This window comes from Dromiciops gliroides, chromosome X, assembly GCF_019393635.1.
Source record: "Dromiciops gliroides isolate mDroGli1 chromosome X, mDroGli1.pri, whole genome shotgun sequence".
Classification (NCBI taxonomy): domain Eukaryota; kingdom Metazoa; phylum Chordata; class Mammalia; order Microbiotheria; family Microbiotheriidae; genus Dromiciops; species Dromiciops gliroides.
This window is the reverse complement of record NC_057867.1, coordinates 71,495,955-71,513,690: the sequence shown is the minus strand read 5'-3', so window position 1 is coordinate 71,513,690 and position 17,736 is coordinate 71,495,955. Positions and strand designations below refer to the sequence as shown.

General features: G+C 40.7%; 3 protein-coding genes across 3 annotated transcripts in view; all 3 read right to left on the bottom strand.

The window, feature by feature from the left end:
* The window catches only part of ZNF711 (zinc finger protein 711), a 114,777-nt gene extending 109,863 nt beyond the window's left edge, over positions 1–4,914 (bottom strand). The window contains exons 1-3 of the mRNA XM_043973859.1: positions 4,867–4,914; positions 2,909–2,985; positions 803–908 (exon numbers count right to left, since the gene is read on the bottom strand). Coding sequence (XP_043829794.1) covers positions 803–908; positions 2,909–2,984 — 182 coding nt within the window. The 5' untranslated portion in view covers position 2,985; positions 4,867–4,914. The remainder of the gene's footprint in view (positions 1–802; positions 909–2,908; positions 2,986–4,866) is intronic.
* A 27-nt stretch (positions 4,915–4,941) lies between these two features.
* The window catches only part of APOOL (apolipoprotein O like), a 129,511-nt gene continuing 116,716 nt past the window's right edge, over positions 4,942–17,736 (bottom strand). The window contains exon 9 of the mRNA XM_043973871.1: positions 4,942–5,019. Within this exon, the coding sequence (XP_043829806.1) occupies positions 4,976–5,019 (44 nt within the window). The 3' untranslated portion in view covers positions 4,942–4,975. The remainder of the gene's footprint in view (positions 5,020–17,736) is intronic.
* Positions 10,378–17,736, bottom strand: part of LOC122733445 (probable ATP-dependent RNA helicase DDX53) — a 59,795-nt gene continuing 52,436 nt past the window's right edge. Inside the window, exon 3 of the mRNA XM_043973866.1 lies at positions 10,378–13,388. Within this exon, the coding sequence (XP_043829801.1) occupies positions 10,413–13,379 (2,967 nt within the window). The 5' untranslated portion in view covers positions 13,380–13,388 and the 3' untranslated portion in view covers positions 10,378–10,412. The remainder of the gene's footprint in view (positions 13,389–17,736) is intronic.

Below are 17,736 nucleotides of genomic sequence, written 5' to 3'. Positions count from 1 at the left end.
GCAAAGTGGATAAAGCACTGGTCCTGGATTCAGGAGGACCTGAGTTCAAATATGACCTTAGACACTTAACACTTACTAGCTATGTGACCCTGGGCAAGTCACTTAATCCTCACTGCCCCCCCCCCAAACAAACAAAACAAAACAAAACAAACAAGGTAAACCAGTAATTACTTTAGTCTCTTCTGGTTCCAAAGGTTCGAAGAGTCAGATCCTGAAGAGATCTCAGGCATCATCTAGTCTAACCCCTTTTTGGACAGATGAAGTTAAATGAACCCCAGGAAAGGTAAGTGACTTGTCCAAAGTCACAGAAGTAGCAAGTAAGAGATGTGAGACCTGAACCCAAGACTGCTAACTCAAATCCAGTGTGCTTTTGATCATGCCACAATGCTGAGAAAAATGGAGCCAAAAATTGGTACACATAACCGGAAAAAGCCTAATGAGAAGTACACTCTCTTTTCTGGGAATCTGGTAAGTCCCAGAAAATTTGGGATGAGTGGGAACTATACCCACAGAGAAGAGGAGGGCACATAATATTATTTACGGTAAGCTGCGTAGTGCCGATACCTTGAGAGTCAGGAGAAGTCAATGTCATTGAAGCTTCCATATTCGGCACAGTTGTTAACATGGATTTAAGTGACAGCTACGGATATTTGCTATGGAGTTCAATTTTACCAGATATAGAGGAGAAGTCATCATAAGGCATTAGACTATTTTGGAGTAGAGGAAGTACGTGAAGAAATGGAAAATGATTGCTTACAACATATCATAAGTGCTTGGTCATACAGATTGGAGGAAAACTTACTTGCAGAAAGGCACTCCATTTTTGCATGCACAAACAATATCTTTTGGACAGAAATCATCTACGTTTCCGAGGCAGTCCTCAAAGTCAGCCACATCTGTGCAATTTGCTGCAAAGGAGAGAAAACCCCCCACATAACTCACCTCAAAAAGCACTCAACAATACATACATACATACATACATACATATATATATATATATATATATATATATATACATATATATTTTTTTTTAGTGAGGCAATTGGAGTTAAGGGACTTGCCCAAGGTCACACAACTAGTAAGTGTTAAGTGTCTGAGGCCAGATTTGAACTCAGGTACTCCTGACTCCAGGGCCAGAGCTCCATCCACTACACCACCTAGCTGCCCCACACTCAACAATATTTAACAAAGATTATAGACATATCTGACGTGTGGGTGGACAGAAAAATATCTTGTATTTGAGAATCTGAAAACACATTCACAATAATACAAAGTGCTTTCCCATATACCTTATCTGACCCTCAGGCTAATTCTGTGAGGCAGAGTTGCTGTAATTGTTCTCATTTTACAGATGAGGAAACTGAAGCTCTAAGAGCTGAAGTAATCTGCCCAAACTCATCCAGCTAATAAGCCTGGAAGCTGTGTCTCCTGACTCCAAGTCCAGTGTTTTTCAAAGAAAGGAGAAGTTTGGGGCTGTACGGGAAGTGTTTTCAAGTAGCCCCTTCCCTCAAATGAGATTCAATCCCAACACTTTGTAACTGACCAGCATGCCATGAGAACAGCCCAGACTCCAAACATATCACACTTGTGTGAATGGTAGGGTAGGCTTTTTCTCCCATCAAGACCTTGATTCTTCCCCTTTGGCTAAGGGGAGCTCAATGATAGACCCAACAGGGTACTGGCGTTCCTCCTTCATCTGCATCCAGGTTGCCAGGCCAGCCCTGGGAAAACTCTTCAGTTTGGTGCTACTGAAGTGTATTTTGTATGTTATCCATACATTTCAATTCTGACCCAACCTAAACTCACTGAAGCATTCTTCTTGTGGTCTTTTGACCAATATGCCCCTACCCTAGGGCAGTTGGGCTGGGGGGGTAGAGTAGGATGGTAATCAGATTTAATATACTCCATCTAAATGAAAGGAAGAGGTTTTTTCCCTTAATGTAGCACATTTTTTTCTAAATGTACAACATGACACACACTGATTGCACTAGATTAATAATGGTGTTTTTTTTAAAGAAAAAAGGCTAACAGACACCACCAATGGTATTTTGGGTGAGCGTTCAGTCCTTGAGAACAGAGGGGTGCAAACCTGGGTGTGTAGCTCATTTAAGTCGAGTGAAAGACCTCATTGTTCACCTCCCTTCACCAGTCATTACAAACCACCAGCACCCGAAGCTAATTAATCAGGTAAGTGGCTCAGTTTTGCATGAGACACCAATGAGGTCATAGCCACGTTATATTAAACATCATAAGTGTGTCATTCATTCATTCCTTCCAGAAACTCAGTCAAAACACTGTCATATTCTAAGTAACATTCAATTTGTAAGTATTTATTGAGAACACGCTATGTACCCAAACCAGCTGTGGACCATACTTGAACAACTGCGGCTTTCAAAATGCAAATTCTTAAAGAGAGCACCGTGCTTAGCAATATTTTATAGATAAATGGGCTGAGATAATTTATTGCCACATCTGCTTTCTTTCTTAAGACCTGCTTCCATTTTGTCAGTTCACACACTCCACCCCCAATTTTTTTTTTTTAAAGGCCTTGACCTTCATCCTGAATCTGGAATCTGAAAAACAAATCATTAGGAAATAGCCACCAAAACAATCTTGGACAGCGGTCCAAGTAAAAATGTAGCTAATTTCTGTTGAAAGGCTACAAGTCCAAAGATCTTTTTAATCTTTCTTTCCGAAAATAAAGATCTTTTTTCCTTCCTGACAATTTGCAGCTCCAGGAAGTGATTGCTATTAATAGCAACAATAATCCCAATAGGGAAGATGCCCCCCCCCCAATCTCACTGTGTTCATTTTGTTACTACCATCTCCTTAATCTTTTTTCCTAGTAAAATTGTTAACGCTTCATGTCTATCCACTGGTAAGAGAGAGGAATCACAAAAGTTCTTACGCTGAGAACAGTGAACAGGCAGAAAACTGAAGGAGACCAAGAAGATCTGAGCCAGGATGGAGGTGACATCCAACATTCTGAAGAACAAAACCAAAGTGAATCCTCCCCACTTAGTAGTGTTGCGGAATACCAGCTGATACTGTACTTAGACAATTACAGGGTGGGGTTTTTCAATGTTCGCCACTACCACTTCCTTGGAAAAATTACTAGTTAACTTCTTGATTTATTCATGATAACTCCAGCCCCTATAAATAGCATATATATGACCTTAAACAGGAGCTACAATTGGCTTAACCCTGGCTACACTGAGTTCAATTGGGTCACTTTTGTACTTGTTATTGCACAAGCACAAGGACTTTTCAGATTTTAGTCATCTCCTGGTGTGTCATACCTCTTGGTATGACTGAATGCCACTAGCAGGCAGGGGAGGAAGAGAAAAAAAGAGTAGAAAAGGGAGTAGAAAGAGAAAGGTAGGGAAAGCAAGAAATGAGAATGCAGAGGAAAAAAAAAGAACAGGAAAGGGGATTTTGTGGGAACTAGCAATCTTGCTGACGTGGTTTACCCTTGTCCTATTTAAGACTGATCTACCCCATTGAGGCCCACTTGGAGGAGACCATAAAACACTTTGCCAGGGACCAATTACAAACTCATGCTATCTTTACAAGCATGCAGAAGCTTATATTCATGTGGCATTATTTCATCTGAGACAAACTGGATGAATTTGGATATATCTAGGATCTGATTTGCTGGGGCAGGGTGTGGACATTTCTTAGTGTAAATGCACCCCTCCCCCCCTATCTCTGCCCCTGTTAATACATGGTGGTTTGTTGAAACTCTTGATTATTTCTATTAGCAAAAAGGGGCAATAGAATGAATAATCCAAAATACCAGTTTAGGCTGATATTAAAATGATCTGCATATTCTGGGCACATCAAGTAAAGGCAGGGAGGTGGCCTGGAAATTTTCTGGGTGTCAAGGGAAGCCAGACTGAGATAAAGAGTTGCTTTATGAGGGATTTTTAACCTGAGATCCATGAACTTGTTTCTTTAAAATATTCTGATAACTGTATTTTCAACGAATTGGTTTTCTTCATAATCCCATGTATTTCATGCATTTAAAAAATGATTCTGAGAAGGGGTTCATGGGTTTTACCAAACTGCCAGGAGGAATGGGGAGAGCAAGGTCCATCACAGAAAAAAAGAAGAAAAAAGTGTTATAGCTAATTCAGAGTGTAAAATCTACTTGTGAATATTTTAAGGGCTGCTTGTTCTGTTAAGTCAGCCTCCTGTTTTTATATTGTAATCACTTCTAGAACTATTACATCCTCTCCACCCCCTCATCAAACATTCTCTTGTAACAAAGAAAAAGAGTTAAACAAAAAGAATGGATAAAATGTCTGAATCAGATGATATTTGCAACATTTTCCCCTTGTGTCCCCCCCCCTTTGCTGAGGTCTATCACCTATTGTTAGCATTTCTCACTTTTTTTTTGTCCTGACCTAACCTTGTTTTTTGCTTTTCAAATTCTTATGCTAATCTTTGAAGGTTAGTGGGGTTTTTTCTATTTTCTTTCTTTTTTTTGGTGGGGCAAGGAAGGTTAAATGACTTGCCCAGGGTCACACAGCTAGTAAGTGTCAAGTGTCTGAGGTCCGATTTGAATTCAGGTTCTCCTGAATCCAAGGCCTGTGATTCATCCACCGCGCCGCCTAGTAGATCCATTTTTCTATTTTCTTGTCACAGGATGATAGGATTTAAAGCTGGGAGTTACCCTAGAGAATTCAGGTAAAACTCTTATTTTATACATGAGGAAACTGAGGCCTATTGAGGAGAAATGATTTGCCCAAGCTGAGCTACGATTTGCCCCTTGCCAGGCCCTATAATTCCCAACTCTAGGGCTCTTTCTACTATACCACAGGACAGGCACTGATAACCAAATTGGAATTGTTTTTGTTTTCTTACCTTTACTAAATATTCTCTATCTTCTTCCCATTCCACTTTCAAATTTCCACATTGCCTTTATAATTCTACCTTCTACTTTCCATGAACCAAGTTGTTTCCATTTCTTCTCTCAGTCTTTTGGTTCTGGATTTAATCCTGCCTTGAAGTCTTTCACTAGTACAAAAATAGAATTAGACATGTTTATAAAGTGTAAGTTTTATTAGTGGAATATAATTTTAATGCCTATAGAGTTTGCTGAAATGTGGAGAATGGAAACAATTGATTTAGTTCAATAATGGATACTCCCCTAGCAGGCAGTAACATTAGAATGACTGTATAGAACACTACTCCAAGGCAGCATTAGAAAATTATATAGTTTCAACATTTTTAAAAGATTGACAAATTCAAGAAAACATTTCATCAAAAGATGCCTAAATCAAAAGATGAATAAAATTCAGTATAAGACCTCTGGGTATTTATAGATAGAATGAAAATAAAGGTGATTCACCCATTACTAAGGAAAAAATGAATGTTTTAGGAATCTTCTCTCCCACCTAAGGAGAAATGACACCCCCTCCTAGGTAGCGTGGGGAGAAAGGAGCTGCTCAAAGCATCCACCTTGCTCTAGAACTTCGGTCAATCTCATTGGAGTAGCCAGTATGGAAGGCAACTTTTCTACAAAGCCAGGGAGGGACTGGCCTGCTTTCTTGATTTGTATTCCCTGTGTACAGTAGTGCACAGTAGTATATAGGTGACAGGTATAGCAATATAACAAGGATTTATTGATCATAGGCATTTTTGGGGGGGCCGGGCAATGATGGTTAAGTGACTTGCCCAGGGTCACACAGCTAGTAAGTGTCAAGTGTCTGAGGTCACATTTGAAGTCAGGTCCTCCTGACTTCAGAACATTATCCACTGTGCCACCTAGCTGCCCCCAATCATAGGCATTTAAGAAGTGCTTGGCAACTGATTATCACAGCTCACTGGAAGATGATTCTCTCATGCTTTTACCAGATGAGCTCTGACAATTCCTTCCAGTTCTGAAATTCATTTATTAGCTTGATTTATAACATACCTTTTATCACAGAATCTCAGAGTTGGGAGGCATCTCAGAGGCAATCCAGCAACTCAACCCTGAACAAGAAGGCCCTCTACAGCCCACCAAGGGGTGGTCATCAGGCCTTTGCTTGAAGACTTCCATTGAGAAGTAACCCATTGCATTTTTTTTTTTTTGCAGGGCAATGAGGGTTAAGTGACTTGCCCAGGGTCACACAGCTAGTTAAGTGTCAAGTGTCTGAGGTCGGATTTGAACTCAGGTCCTCCTGAATCCAAGGCCAGTGCTTTATCCACTGCGCCACCTAGCTGCCCATTTTTTCACCTTTTTTTTTTTTTAAACCCATTGCATTTCTGGTGGTAGCCCACTGCACTTTGGATTAGTTCTAAATGTTGGAAAGTTTGCCCTTGAATCAAGCCTAAATTTGTCTCTTTGGAAGGACAGCCCATTTCTCTGAGTTCTGTGGTCTGGGGCAAACAGAATTCAATTCAGTTCAACATTTATTGGGTGCGTATTATGTGCAAGGCACTGGGAATATAAAGACAAAACAAAACAGTTGGGGGCAGCTAGATGGCATAGTGGATAAAGCACTGGCCCTGGATTCAGGAGGATGTGAGTTCAATCTGACCTCAGACACTTGACACTTACTAGCTGTGTGACCCTGGGCAAGTCACTTAACCCCAATTGCCTCACTAAAAAAATACATTCTAGAATTTTTTTCAGGAATCAAAGTCAAGCTAGAATTCCTATGGAAAGTACAGGTTCCATTCTCCCAGGCCCTGGGGTCAGGAAGACCTGAGTTCAAATTTGGCCTCAGACACTTACTAGTTGTGTGACCATGGGGAAGTCACTGAACTCCAATTACCTCAAAAAGAAGAAAGAAAATAGGGATATTTTCACTTTTCCAGTCTTGAAGTGTCTCTCCTATTCTGTAAGATCTTTCATTGAAATTGTTTTTTGTTTTATGGATGTGTTTTGTTTTTACAAGCAATTTCCAAATTTCCCTCTCAGTCAGCTTTAAAAAACAAAACAAAACACCAAACAATAATAAAGCAAAATCAGTCAACACACTCACTGCAAATCAAATATTCCATATCCACAGTTCTGCCCCTTCTTGAGTGAAAGCAGGGAGATCCCCCCCTTTTTAAAATTTTGGCACTTGCAAGCTTGATCATTACAATGACAATATGTAGCTTCATTTTATTGGTTTGTTTACATTGTTGGTCTTTCTATATATTGTTTTCCTGATTCAGTTGATTCCATTCTCATCTATTCCTGTCTTTCTATATATCTCTTCTTCTAGTTACCATTTCTTAATGGCATAATAATCTATTCATATAGCATAACGTGTTGCATATAATAAGCACTTAAATGTTTCATTCATTCATTCACGGTCTGGCTGGGGAGAAATGACTGCTACACATGACTACAGGAGTTAAGAGAAGGGAGAAGTCCACATAGGCTAGCGTAGTGTAGGAGAAAACGATGAAAGAAGTGGCACTTCAGCAAGGTTTCGGAGGATGAGTAGAATTTAGAGAGGGGTTTGGGTAGGTGTTCCGAACACAGCACGAATGAACATGCTGTGTTAGTGAGACAGTAGGGGACCTGTCTGACTGCAGAGGAATGTGCATGTTGGGGAAGAGTGCTACTTTGGTTCTGCTGATAAGGTGCTTTCAGAGGTTGGCAAGAAAAGCTACCACTTAGAACTTCAGTACAGATATCAGGTGCTTAATAATAACAAGTGGGAAAGGATCTTGAGACCCCATCAACTGTCTAGCCATTCTTGAACCCTAACTAAGATGTTCAATTCTGGGCCAAAAGAGCAGTATTAGAGAGTAGAAAAAAGTCAAGATCTGGTAGTACATACCTTCCTCACTCAAGGAAGAAGTGCTTATGAAGGCAGCATCAACTAGTGTAGACCACTAATGACAGTGATTCTCTTATTAAAGGGCTGGTCAGTCTCCAAGGGGTCCCCCGTTGTGAACTTGAGGCCCAATGATAACTCCAGCTTCAAGTAATGTTATGCAGACCACCATAAGCAAAAACTGAAATTGGATAAGTAAAGAGATAGTTTTTAGATCCAGGCCAGACTTAATGCCATTGACTACCTTTTCCTGCTGGGTACTCTCTTCTGGATCTCCTCCAACTTGTCTTATGGCTTTTTCTGTCTCCTTTGCTTGATCTTCATCGGCTGCTGTTTTTCCCCCGTGCCTGTATTGGGGGCCCTCTTTACTCTCTACATTGTCTCAATTAGTGAGTTCATTGACTCCTATGAGTTTAATTATTATCTCTATACAGAAGACTTCAAGATCTAGATATTTAGCTTCTTTCTGTCTCTCCCTACATTACCTACATTACATTACAGTAGCCATCTCCAACTCAACATGTCCAAAATAGAATATATCGAGTAAATTTTCCTAAAACAAAGTCTGATCATGTCTTTCCCCTGCCCTTGCAACCCTACTCAAGAAACTCCTGTAGGATCAAATATAAACTCTTGTCTGGATTTAAAGCTCTTCATAATATAGTAGTTTCCTACTTTTCTGTGTACTCTATGGTTCAGGCATACTGGTTTACTTGCTGTTCTTTATACATGACATTTAATCTCCTATCTCCAGACCTTTGCACTGGCTATTTCCCATGCCTGGAATGCTTTCCCTCTTCATCTCCATATCTTGGAATCCTTGATTTCAACCCTAGCTTGAAGGCCATTTTCTACACAAACCCTTTCCTGATTCCTCCAGGCACTAGTGTTGACCCTTCCAAAACTACCTTCTATTTTGCATATGATCTGTATATGCTTATACATGTACATGCTTTCTCTCCTGTTAGAATGGAAACTCCTTGAGGGCAGGAAGTGTTTCACTTTTGCCTGGTCCATAGTAAGTGTTTTAATGAGTGTGGTATTTAGGGAGATTGGTGTGGTAGAAGGATGTAATACGAGTTAGAGGAAAGAGAAACTAGAGGGAGAGATTATGAGGCTGTGCAATCAACCTGCATGGAAGTGTTGAAGATCTGAACCAAGTGGGGGCAGTAGAAAGATGGCAGAATATAATTAATTTGTTTGTTTTGTTTTTGTTTTGTTTTGTGAGGCAATTGGGGTTAAGTGACTTGCCCAGGGTCACACAGCTAGTAAGTGTCAAGTGTCTGAGGCCGAATTTGAACTCAGGTCCTCCTGAATCCAGGGCCGGTGCTCTATCCACTGCACCACTTAGCTGCCCCCCCCCCCCGCAGAATATCATTTATAAGATATACTGAAAGGCAAATAGGGGTCAGGGCCTGAATAGAAATAGAGGATCAAAGGAAGAGGACAGTCTAAGAGTTGGAGGTCCAAAGCATTATCTTTGCCAAGTTGAATTGATTCCTGTGAGAATGGATTAATTTTGAGACCTTTTGGGGAAATCATATCCATTTGGATCCTTTCCAAGATAGTTTGAAGGATAACAAATTGAACTTGATCCTTGGGTATACCCTGAGGCAGACCTCATACTGCAGTTCCATTCCAAAATTGGCCTGAGCTAATCCTAGTGCACTTTGGATAAGGAGTGACACAAGAATGAACTGAATAGTCCTAAATTCCAAGGGCTGCCATTTTTCAAATGTAGATTGGATATTCTCTGCTGTAGGGGTTTTCCTGATTTGGCAGTGTTTTATAATTATGGGTTTTTAAAAAATTTTGTATTTTTTAGTGAGGCAATTGGGGTTAAGTGACTTGCCCAGGGTCACACAGCTAGTAAGTGTTAAGCGTCTGAGGTCAGATTTGAACTCAGGTCCTCCTGACTCCAGGGCCGGTGCTCTATCCACTGCACCACCTAGCTGCCCCTTATAATTATGTTTTAAGAGGTAGAGAATGAAACAAGGTACTGTATGACAATAAATAGAACTTCTATTTGATGAGATGTTCAGTGGAATGATTCAAGAAGGACCATGGAAGGGCAGTTTTGTTATTGTAAGCTTTCATGGTATTGAAGCATATCAGTGTAGTCTAGAAGGTGGGTTGTTAATAATAAAGTTTAAAAGATTTAACTTCCTTATCCATTCAAGCAAGCTCCTTCCCTTATATAATTTAATAAAAATCAGAAATAGGGGTTTTTTTTCAATTCTCAGAGGAAGTGTGCATTTTATTGGATAGCACAAAGCCCTTACACAAAGTCCTCATCTAAAGTATCTATATTACATGTTATAATACTGTATTTAGTTCAGCATTCTTATGGGGTAGGTATGGGGTCAACTCAGTACAGGGAGATGAGCTCAAATCCATCTTGAACTCCTGGGGGAACAATCCCTTCCCCTTTCACATCCAGAAGACATATATTGAAACACTGGAATTCCAGGGACAGTTTTTTCCTTTCCTTTACCCACATTCTCAACCACCCTCCCACCCCCAATCCCACACGATCTTATGGTTTTATGATAACCAGGGGAAAACAGAATGTCAGACTCAGTAGGTCTTTTAAAATGCTTACGATTTTATTAAAGAGAGCATAAGGAGGTTTTAAGTCACCTACATTATCTATAAGTGTTTCTTGCCCTGCTTATAGTACCTGGCTAACTTCTTTTCCTCCCTCTTTCTATGTTTATGCTGCCTATATTGCACAGCCAGTGATGCAAGTTCTTGTGGGATTTCTTGGTTGGCCCGCTGCAAGATGTTAATTAGCTCCTCAGCAACTTTCCAATCACTTTTAGTGAGTAAGGTGATTGCTTCTCCAGATTGTCCAGCTCGTCCTGTACGTCCTATCCTGTGGACATATTCTTCCATGTTTCGAGGAAAATCAAAGTTAAAAACATGGGTGATATCTAGAACATCAAGACCTCGTGATACGAGATCTGTCGCTATTAATATTTTCACTATTCCTTCTTTAAATTCATCTAATGCTTGTTCCCGATCACCCTGTTCTCTATTACCATGCAGTGACTGCACAGGTATACCCTTGATGCTCAGGTCACTGGATATATCATCAGCAACAAGTTTTCTGCCTACAAAAATAATGACTTTATCTTCAGGCTTCATTGAATCAATGAAAGAATGTACTAAAACTCGTTTTTCTTGTTCTGTAGTTATGATTATTTTTTGTTTTACAGTATTTACTGCAGCTAAATCCAAGGTGCCAACATAAACGATCATTGGCTCTTTAAGATATTTTTGTGAAAGACGACGAACAGCATCAGGCCAAGTGGCACTGGTCATTACCGTTTGTCTATCTGGGCGGATTTCTGATAAAATTTTCATTATTTGAGGCTCAAATCCCATGTCCAACATTTTATCAGCTTCATCTAAAACCAGATATGTTATGCTATTAAGTTTGATAAAATCATTCATCTGAAGATCACTGAGTCTGCCAGGTGTGGCAATGACAATATCTACACCTTTGGTAATATGCTCAATTTGACATCTTCTGTCTCCACCACCATATATACAAATACTTTTAATGTCTTTATATGCATATTTCTTGCATTCACATTCAATCTGGATAGCTAATTCTCTGGTTGGTGTGAGCACCAACATACCAGGACCACTCCTTTTCTCCCTAGCTACTGGTTGGAGATCAAGGTGAATAAATCCTGGCATCAGATATGCTAATGTCTTCCCAGTTCCTGTCTGGGCAATGCCAATTAGGTCAATTCCTTTTAATATTATTGGCCATGCCTGAGACTGGATTGGTGTAGGTCTGCTGAAGCCTGCTTTCTTCATATTGTCCATAACTTCGGGATAATGAACAAATGCATCTTCAAATTTGCAAACGGGGTATGGAATAGCTCGTTTTTCATTTTCTTTCAAGTCATCACATGTTATATTATTGTTTTCTTTTCGCCACTTATCTACTTCTGCTTGTGTCATTAATTTGGTCCTTGCGGATTCCACATAAAAGTCTTTTTTAACTGGAGGAAGGTCTTTCCACTTGGTCTGTATGTACTGTTGGTGACTCCGTCTAATTGCATCCCAATCAATTATGGGTATCTTCCTCTCTGTGCCCTTTTCAGGATATGATGTTTTCAAAGTACCTTTGCCTTTTGCTCCCTCTTTAGCATACCTCTCTGCTTTTGTAACTATTTCCTCTATTATTGACTTAGCCGATTTCTGGTTCTCTTTGTTGCCATATATCCTCACCTCTGCCTCAAGGGTTCCTCTGATGACGTGTATTTTAGAACCCGATGATTCCTGTAATTTCTTGATCTTATTTCCTTTTCTACCAATTACGGGTCCAACTGCAGCGGTTCTAATCATAAAGCAGAGAGGTGGTTCTTTATACTGGTTCTCTTGTGCTTTCATGGGGCCACTCAAACCCCTGAAATTGTCTCTTCTCTGTCCCTTTGTACCGATGTTATGGGTTGGGCCCAGAGTGGAAGGATTGATGTTATGAGTGGTACAGTGGCTAGATGTTTCTGTGGTGGATAGTGGAGACGGAGGTGAAATCAGGTTCTTCAACGATGGTCGGGATTCAGAAGTGGGGCTGATGTTACGGATGGTACAACTGCTCGTTTTTCTTCTGGTGGATAATTGAGATGGTGGCGGTATCAGGTTCTCTAATGAGGGCCGAGGCTCAGAGGTGGATGTAGCAAGGCCTGGAGAGGGAGGGTGGATGTTACAGATGGTATGACGGCTAGATTTTTTTATGGTGGATAACTGAGATGGTGGTGGTATCAGGTTTTCTAGTGAAGGCTGAGGCTCAGAGGTGGACGTAGCAAGGCCTGGAGAGGGAGGGTGGATGTTACACGTGGCAAAGCTGTTATATGATTGCATATCGGAAAGCTGAGAAGATGGGAGTAGCATTGACTTCTTCCCTGGTATCTGGGACAGAGAAGAGGGTACATCAAGGCATGGAGAAGCAAAGTTGCTATTATATATTTCCATAGTGGGCACGTGATATGAAATTGGCATCTTCTCTATTGGTGACCATGACTCATAAGATGACATAGCAAGGTGAGTGGGATAGTTGATTTCTGTTTCTATGGTGGACAGCTGAGATGAGAATGATATCAGCTTTTCCACTGATGGCTGGGACTCAGAAGTTGGCACAGCAAAGTAAGTGGCACAGCTGCTATCTGTTTTTATGGTGGGTAGTTGAGATGGGAGTAATATCGGCTTTACTACTGATGAGTGGGACTCAGTTAGTGTAGCAAGGCCTAGAGAAGCAGAGCTACTATTACAGGTAGTAGCACAGCTACTAAGTGTTTTCTCGGTGGGCAACTGATAAGGAGGCGGCTTTGGCTTCTCCACTGTTGGCCAGGACTCAGAGGTTGGCACAGACAGGTGAGTGGCATAGCTGCTATCTGTTTCTATGGTGGATAACTGAGATAGGATCGACACTGGCTTCTCTACCGATGATCGGGATTCTGAAGTTGGCACAAGGTGAGTGGCATAGCTGCTATCTGTTTCTATGGTGGGCAACTGAGATGGGATCGACACTGGCTTCTCTACCAATGATCGGGATTCCGAAGTCGGCACAAGGTGAGTGGCACAACTGCTATCTGGTTCCATGGTGGATAGCTGAGGAGATGAAACAGATATTGGACAGGATTCTGAAGTGGGGACAGCAAGAGCTGTGTCTGGCAGTGAACTCTCGGTATCTTCGCATTCTAACACTGCTTCAAATGAGAGGTTCCAAAAAGGGAGGTGAGCTGGATAAAGCCAACTATGACCTCCATTATGGAAAACTGCTTAAAAATTAAAGGTACTGGGGCAGCTAGGTGGCGCAGTGGATAGAGCACTGGCCCTGGATTCAGGAGTACCTGAGTTCAAATCCAGCCTCAGACACTTAACACTTACTAGCTGTGTGACCCTGGGCAAGTCACTTAACCCCAATTGCCTCACTAAAAAAAAAAAAAAAAAAAATTAAAGGTACAAAAGAGACCTGAGAGTTAGTACCTAAATATCCCAAAGATATTTAGCCCCCAAAGCCCTATTACACTGTCCCTTTGTGAGTTAAATATTTGTGATTCAAAGAGTCAGAAATAAGGAATTTGAACATGAAAATATAATGGCAAGGCATTTAATGACTTAAGAATTACCTGAAGATATTCACACAAAAGGGTTGTTCTGACAGTGATTTTATGGTAGTTAACTGTTGTGACTTGGAATCTAGAACTCGGTAAGGACCGTGACTTAAGCATTAGTGTGACTGAAGGATAGACTGACACAAAGGAAGTGTATGCTGAGGTGACATGATGGAAACCTTTATAAGTTAGAGGCCAGGAAAACCAGGAATATTCTGACAAGCACCTGAGATTTGGGAAGGCCAGATTCCAAAGTATTCAGAGAAAAGGTCCAAAGGATCCCAGGACTTAGCATTCTCAAGTGAAAGTCATTTAGGAGGGATGAGCAGCTCTCAAGAATTAAAATGTAAAAATCTCCAAAGGTACCATGTTGATAAGAAAGAAAAGAGGACATTATCTAAAGAGGCCAACATGGATGCTCAGAGAACTCATCAAACAACTAGAGTTCTAAAAGGCAGGGACTGAAGATGAAGCAAGCGCAGGTAACAGAGGATGAATACAAAAGCAGGACAGGATTGCTAAAGCTCAAGATGAGCAGAGGCAGGCAAGGAAAAAGCAAGAAAAAGCAATTTAAAAGTATCTATGGAAACAAGAAAGATCAAAGAATGGCAAGGTACTCTAAGGAAGGCCATGGCCAGGAAAACTGATGAAGAGGAAGCTGGAGCTGTGCAACTCATTTTCCTTGTTTCTTTGCTCTTTCTTTTTTTCCCCAACTGGTTGGATGGCCAGAACCTAAAGAATAGTTCTTATTGCTCTGATGTCAATTTGGAAGGCAGGTTCTAATAAAGTCCCCCAGAGATCTGTCCGGGTACTGATGCTGTCAAAAATCCTTTATCAGTGGCTTGAATAAAGGCACGGATGTCAAACTTGCAGAAAACAGAGCACTATCATGTATACCAAACACACTGGATGACAAAGTAGGGAACTAAATCTTGACACCTTTGAACAGTGGACCAAATCTAAGAAGTCAGTAGTAAAAAAGAAATCTGGATCAATGTAAAGTCTTTCTTTCCCTTAGGTTCTAAATGCCAACTGAACAAGTACAAGATGGAGAGGAATGGCTACAGCAGCAGTCTATGAAAAAAGCTCAAGTGCCTTTAGTGAACTGCATGCTCAGTAGGAATGTGTTTTAGCAGTCCAAAAAGATAATGCAAGGAGGTTAGTGGGTTCCGTCTCCCCAAAGGTCTTCAAGCACACTGGCTGGGAATGTTTTTGAGGGGAACTCTTGCTCAGCTTATAGGTTAGATTAACTTATATGACCTCTGAATTCCCTTCCAACTCAAGAGATTCTGTGAAATTGCAGTTTTAATATACTCCTGTTCTGTCTTTATGGGATGTAGGAACCATATGATTACTATCTTAATAACTTGTTCTGTGCTTGAAGACAATTGTGCTAACCTTCCTCTTCCCCTTTCCCCGCTAAATAAGACCTGACATTTAAAAACCTTTACCAACCCTGTTGGCCAATTCATTATGACATTACAATAGGGGCTGCTAGGTGGCTCAGTGGATAGAGGACTGGCTTTGGAGTTAGGAGGACCTGAGTTCAAATCTCACTTCAGACACTTAATAGCTGTGTGACCAATGGCAAGTCACTTAACCCCAATTGCTTTAAATATCCGGGGCCATCTCCAGTCTTCCTGATATCTTGCCACTAGATCCAGATGGCTCTGGAGGAGAGAGTGAGGTTGATGACCTTGTACAGCCCTCCCTCACTTCAATTCAATGCAAGCCATGACATCACCCTGATGTCACTATCCTCTTTGAGAACAAAATGACATCAGGATACAGTACTCTAATCAGAGTCCAACTAATGCAACTGGGGCACATTTCCAGTTTTCAGGCTTCCTGTAAAGTGATAAGATGCTATAGTATTACTCAGAGTTCCTAGTATATGTGTGTGGTGATAGATAAGAGAGCTTGAAAGTTAGCAGAACTATGTTGCTGATGCTGATTCAGATCCTACCTGTGGATTAATCAATTATTTCTGCCATATTTTGGCAAGACAATTTTCCCTCATTTTGAATTTGCATAGATTAGTTTTCTCTAAATGCACTTTCTTATATTTGTTCCTACAGAATTTCATTGTTTGAAATCAATTATCCCCACTGCCAAGGGCATCCTAAAGTCTAACCATGTCTCCCAAAGTTCAGGTTGGAAGAGATGAGAACATCTAGCCCAACCTCTTCATTTTATATAATAAATAAGGCCCAGAGGTTGGTTGTGTGACTTGCCTAAAGTGAGACAGGTAATAACAGGGCTGGAATTTTTTTAAATTTTTTTTCAGGGCTGGAATTTAAAACCAGGTCCTCTGACTCCAAAGCCAGTGCTTTCTTGGGTACAGTATGATGCCTCTGTAGTGAAATATTTCTTGTTTGCCTCATGATTTTGGTGTCATTTAAATATTGAGGAGTCATCAGAATCATCCTAAATCTTTCATATTTAGAGAAGACATGATAGCTGACTCCAAGTGTCTGAAGGTCTACCACGTGGAAAGGGCCTAGACTTGTCCTGTTTGGTCCCAGAAGGCAGGTTGTAAAGCTAGAAGATCAGTTACTGGGTATTCTACAGAGGATATTTGTGTTCACATATGGGTTAGACAAGACAACCTTCCTGGTCCTCTCCAAACTTGGTGATTTGGGGCTTATTAAAAAACAGGGACCATAGGGGAAGAGGTGGTGGGAGAATATATTCTAAACAAAAACTTAACACACTGAAGGTTTTCATTAATGGAAAACAGGGCTTACTGTACAATCTTTTTATAACCACTCTAGATTAATTAATGTGAACACCAGTTCCAAAGTTCAAATAAACCTGAACTGCCTTACCAGTTGACACTGGCTCTTCTACTTAGTTTCTGGAAATCCGTTTGCCACTCTGATCTCTTACTACTAACTCTGAACTCTAGATGGCCTAAATGTTCGCTAGAGTCTTTGGCTCCATGTGTTTCCACGGGTTACTATGGTCTACAAACAGCTCTTACCTTTGCCTTTTCCTTCTCTTCAGGTACAAATCTGTTTATTTTAAGATGGCCCTGAAAAGGTAGCATCCTCTCTTTTTAGCTAGGACTTCCTTTGGCCCTGGGAGGTACATGTTCTTGGATAATTGATTATGTTTTCTGATAAAGAAAAGATAATCAAAGAGAGAGACAGTGCTATATCGCTGGGGATTCAGAGAACTGATTTTGGATCATCACTCCAAACTACCATGCTGGGTTGACTTCATCTTATTCCTTTTCATACACTCTCTTTTCCAATCAAAATGGCCTATGTTCTGTTCCTCATTATATTTCTCTTAAATCCCCAATACTGAACATATCTCCATTACTGTTGAAGACACCACCATCCTTTTCATCACCCAGGTTAGAATCTCAGAGTTACTCTTGACTCCTCACTTGTACTTACCCCACATATTCATTTACTTACCATATGCTAATTTGGAATTTTTACCTCTCAACAATTCTGGGTTTATGGTTCCTCTCTACCTTCCCAGATCAGGACATCACTTCTTGCATAGACTGATACTAGTTGCCAGCCCAAGGCCCTCCAGGCTCTAATCTATCTGTTACAGTCACCAAAATGAGTTTCCTAAAGTGGAGGTTTAATAATGTTACACCTCCTTCTCTAGTCAAATTCTAGTGATGCCTGTTACAGCCATCTAATAGAAAATCTTCTGTTTGGGATTTAAAGCTCTATAAAAGCTCTGGGCCCCTTCCTTTCTAGTGTTTTTGCGCTTTACTTCCCTCCCTGAACTTTGTCTAGCAATGTTGACTTCCTTACTGTTCCTCACAGGATACTCCATCTCCCATCTCTATGCCTTTGTATTAGCTATCTCTGGAATGC